Source organism: Mercurialis annua, linkage group LG5 (assembly GCF_937616625.2).
Source record: "Mercurialis annua linkage group LG5, ddMerAnnu1.2, whole genome shotgun sequence".
NCBI classification, from domain to species: Eukaryota; Viridiplantae; Streptophyta; class Magnoliopsida; order Malpighiales; family Euphorbiaceae; genus Mercurialis; species Mercurialis annua.
Window position 1 is genome coordinate 10,334,573 of NC_065574.1, and position 5,440 is coordinate 10,340,012.

Sequence of the window (5,440 nt, forward strand, 5' to 3'; positions counted from 1 at the left end):
ATAATATCAAGAGAGCATTAATTGCTATTTTTTCATATTTGTCCCATTAATTTATTGAAATAATATAATAAACAAATGAAAATGGTAGTCATAAATGTAAACAAGTTTCAATGTAGAATTAACTTAGTAAAAGTGTTTACAAATTAAGACATATTAATTGTTTTCTTAGTTCTTGTGCCAAAGCCAAATGCGACAAATATTATGGACCGGAGGGAGTACAATTTTAGCTAAATGGACAATTAAAAAAAATGGAGGGAGTATCATACATTTATAAAGAAACATTAATGAATTTTGAATTGTTATTACAATGGAATGGAAAGGGTAGAATCTCAAATTTATTCCTACGGCTGCCATTAAGCTACACATGCCGTGATAAATTAATAATTAAATAAGAGTTGACAAAATTGAGAGGCCATTGACTGATCGTGAATAATTTGTCTTTTATTTATTTAATTAAGCTCTTAGCAATATCCACTCCATATCCGAGCAATTCCACCAATGTAGCATCAATATTCTTGATGGGTGATTTATCGTGCGGATGATCAGCAAAAGATTTTTCACACACATTTATAAATCTAATGGAACCATTAAGTAAACCCTTGGCAGCTTTAATATCTAATGGAACAGAACATTCAACGAAAGCCTTAATAAGGTTCACAATAATCCCACCATAAGATTCTAAACAAATCTTAAGGGGCTCCGATATTTCCTTCGGTATCGAATGATCTTTTTTTGCTCTCGCAATCACCGAAACTCCGATTTCGACATCCTGAAATGCAGCGTCTATTATCAAGTGGAGAGCTGAAACGGGATCGGTTGATGATCCTGCTAACGGAGTGAGAAACTTAATGCAGTTATTAGGGGTTTTAGTAACATTGCAAATTTTGTCAACGGGAGAAATGTTCGTTAACTTCGAAGATGTCGATGGAGATGTCGATGAAGATGCCGATTTAGATGTCGATTGCGATATGATGCTTGACGTAGAGGACGGGGCGGACAATGAAAGAATCAAATACAAAAATAAAAAGATGGAAATTGACTTATTGAACTCCATTTTTTCAGTATTATGGCTCACACGAGTTGTTTTATAGATATCTTAATTGAGTATATGAAGAAAACAAAGAAAAAATTGAATTATATAGAGGTTGTTGTGGCTAAGTATAGTAGAATTACCTGTAGTTATATTTAAAGGAGCCATAAATAATTAGTTTCTATTGATAGATAAAAATATGCATAAATTGAGCTATTTATTCCTTGTTTAATATGTCTATTTATATAGATTTTTCAAATAAAGCTTTCAGATTTGATTCTCTCTCATTTCGCATGCTAAAAAAAAAATATGCATGACATTGACCACCCCTGTGGCGAATTTGAATTATATACAGGGGCGGCGTTTTTTAATTTATTATAAATTTAAAAAATTAATTATTAGGATTTATTTGAACGTTTTTTAAGTTGAGGAATTTGTTTGTATTTTTTAAATAAAAAAATATAATACACCACTTCTATTTAGTTGTTTTTGATGTTTTCATTCTTAAATTAATTAAATCGTCATAATTTTTTATACATCGAACATTGCGTTTAGCTTTGATAAAACTTTTCGTTGAATTTTTTTTTACTTTAATGTCTCAACTTGTCGACCGAATTCCTCATTCCAGGTGCGACGGTAACGTTTTTGCTTTGGAAAATATAATAGAGTTTTTTAGACAAATACCCCTAAAACACATAAATAATCTCACGGCTACTACAGAAAATTAATTATAATCATATTACCGTTAACCTTAATTTCTTATAATAAATAAACTTCTTAAATTGCCAAATTACGATTCTCTTCCATTCCATTCCTTCTCGCGATTTTCTGTCAAGCTAAAATTCTCTCAATCTCCATCTCGCAAAGATTCTCTGAAGCTCAAAATCGGAAATTCAGAGAAGATTGAAGAAAAATAATTGCAGTTCATTACATCGAAGATGTTTCGATCAAATACAGAAGACATTAATCAGTCAAATTTGAAGAATACTCGAGGAATCGCATATGATATGACTTTAATAAGCGATTCAGGTTAGAAACTGATCAATCGCGACTCATATTCAATTGTTTGATTTTAAAATTAAATTGACTAAATCACTTAGTTAGGTAACTGTTATATCAGATCAATCGCGTAGTTAGGTAACTAGATACATTGATAATCATTCAAAATTGAATACGTTGATAGTTTTGCTGCTGTTTTTTGTTGATACTTACTTAAAATTTGTGATAATTATTGTATTTTGAATTTACTGAAGCTGTTATAGAGGTTTTAATAATTAGTGATGTGTTGATGGTTTACTAAATGGTTAATAAGTCTTTACTGATAACTTGAAAGATTATTCAATTTGCTTTATGTTTTATTGTTGATAATTACTTAAAATTGTGATAATTAGTGTATATTTTCAATGTACTGAAGCAGTTATAGAATTTTTATTGATTTATTGATCTGTTGATGGTTTACTAAATGGTTAATAAGTCTTTACTGATAACTTGAAAGATTATTCAATTTCTTTAAGTTTTATAGTTGATAATTAGTGTATTTAGAGTGTACTGATGCAGTTTTAGAATTTTTAATGATTATTGATCTGCTGATGGTTTACTAAATGGTTAATAAGCCTTTACTGATACCTTGATTTCAATTTCTTTAGGTTTTATAGTTGATAATTAACTAAATATTGTCATAATTAGTGTATTTTGAGTGTACTAATGAAGTTATAGAAGTTTAATTATTATTGACATGATGATGGTTTACTAAATGTTTAATAAGCCTTTACTGATACCTTCAATTCAATTTCTTTAAGTTTTATAGTTGATAGTTAATTAAATTTTGTAGTAATTAGTGTATTTTGACTGTATTGTGAAAACAAACCATATTACATAACAACATTATGTATTTTGACTATACTAATGTTAAATCATTAAAATGCAGCAAAAGGAACACTGAAGGCTCTTGTGCACTATGATGGAGTATGGGATGAGCATTTTAATTACTCCAACTACAAGATGAAAGGAATACTGATAAGGGAAGACACAACCTTTGAAGAAATTAAGAAATTGATAGCAGGTATACTAGAGGTAAACATTTGGGAAACCAAAATGGAAATCAGATTTCAGTTAGAAAGCAACTACCAAACTTTAGAAATTGAAGATAATGTCAGCCTGCAATTCTACATTGAAATGAAAAAAGATGAACCGCGAGTAACCAGTTTTCCATTATGTGTTACAACAAGAAAATTTGAAGATCAGTCACAAATACAAAATATCAACAGTGAAGCTTCTATTGGAATTATTAAAGAACAATTTGTGGATACAACATCTAGTAGTGGCACTGCAATTGATATTATAAAATATGCAGAAATCTTATACAACCAGACAAGAAAAGAAGATGAGGAAGCTGAAAGTAAACCACAAGAAATCAACATCGTCACTGATCCAAAAATAACAGAAATCTATGTTTGACAGATCTTCAAAGACAAAAAAATTATGAAGACAAGTTTCTGTTTCTACACAATTGCTAACCAATTTCAGTATAAAGTTAGTAAGTCTTGCAAAAGAAAATATATAGTCAATTGCATTGATGAAGATTGCAGGTGGACAGTGAGAGCTTCAAGAGATGGAAAGACAAATATGTTTGTGATTAGAAGAATGATAAACATCCACACATGCCCACCAAATATAAGAATGGATGACAAAAGGCAAGCAACAGCTTCAATAATAGGGGAACATATAAAAATGAAGTTCTTGGATATAAAAACAATCTATACTCCAGCTGATATTATTGCAGATATTCAGAGAGATTTTGGGATTGTTTTGAGTTACAATAGGGCATGGAGGTCAAAAGTAAAGGCACTAAACCAAATTAGAGGCAGTCCGCGCGACTCGTATTCAATTTTGCCTGGATATTTGCACATGCTTCTACAAACTAATCCAGGGTCAGTTGTGGATCTTCATACAACTGATGAAAACAAATTTGAATATATGTTTATGGCTCTAGATGCTTCTATTAAAGGTTGGAGATACTGTAGACCAATAATTGTAGTAGATGGAACATTTTTGAAGTCAAACTACGGTGGAATATTAATAACAGCAAGTACACAAGACGGAAATGGTAAGATTTTCCCCCTTGCTTTTGCAATTGTTGATTCCGAAAACGATGATTCTTGGGAATATTTTTTTTTTAAATTGAAAGAAGCATTTGGTGGAAGAAATGGGCTGTGTATTGTTTCAGATAGGCCTTTGAGTATATTGAATGGTGTCAAAAAGGTTTTTCCTGAAGCAAGTCATGCAATATGTATGTACCATTTGCTAAGTAACATCAAATCAAAGTTCAAACACGATCCGGATACATTGAGAGACTGTTTCTATGGAGCTGCAAGATCATACACAACTAAGGGATTTGACTACTACATGAAAGAGCTTGATGCCATTAATGCCGGAATTCGAAAGTACCTAACAGATATTAGGATCGAGAAGTGGGAAAGAGCACATTGTAAAGCTAATAGGTATGACTAACAAAAAATAATATTAGTTAACTGATAATTCTTTATAAGTTGGATATGACTATTTTTTATATAGTTAACTGACAGTTTCCTTTATATTTACTGTAAGTTTGTTATATAAATTACAACAAGTTTGATCATAATTTGCAAAATATTAGGTACTCGACAATGACATCGAATATCGCCGAGTCTTTGAATGCAGCAATCAAGGCAGCTAGGGAATTACCAATAACAACGCTCCTGGAAAGTTTGAGACGTTTGATGCAAGAATGGAGTTATGCTAACAGAAATATTGCAATTTGTACATTTACTAAGCTGACAAACAAAGCAGAACATGAACTCAGAAATCACTATGCATCATCTTTAAGAATGAAGGTAAATTTTCAATTACTGTACATTTTAATTTCAACTATACTATATTAGCTAAATGTTATCTAAGAGTTGTCTAATGGTAAGTTAACTGTCAAATATATGTTTTCCACAACAGGCTTCAACATATGTTAGAGGTTTGCACAGTGTGGAAGATGGTGATAAAACCTTTATAGTAAAACTTAACGAAAGAACATGCACATGCTGCAGATTTCAATTGGATGAAATGCCATGTCCACATGCTATTGCTATATTAAGCAAACTACACCAAGAACCATATCAATACTGTTCAGACTTTTTCACTAAAGAAAATATGCTTGCAACATATGAAGGAGTTGTCTATCCAATGCCTAGCCAAAATAATTTGGATTTACCTGCCAATGTTGAAAGTATGGAAGTTCTTCCGCCAATAGGAGCAATTCCAGCAGGAAGACCAAAGAAAAGAAGAATCACGGGACCAAATGAAATAAAGAAGACAAATCAGTGTGGAAGATGCAAACAAAGAGGACATAATAAGAAAACATGTAAAAATATACCAAAATAA

At 31.1% G+C, this 5,440-nt stretch overlaps 1 protein-coding gene across 1 annotated transcript; it reads left to right on the plus strand.

The window, feature by feature from the left end:
* The first annotated feature begins 3,709 nt into the window (after positions 1–3,709).
* On the plus strand, positions 3,710–5,440 carry LOC126681439 (uncharacterized). The gene is made up of 3 exons (XM_050376980.1): positions 3,710–4,530; positions 4,686–4,902; positions 5,015–5,440. Exons 1-3 carry the CDS (start codon positions 3,710–3,712, stop codon positions 5,438–5,440), a joined length of 1,464 nt encoding a protein of 487 aa, XP_050232937.1.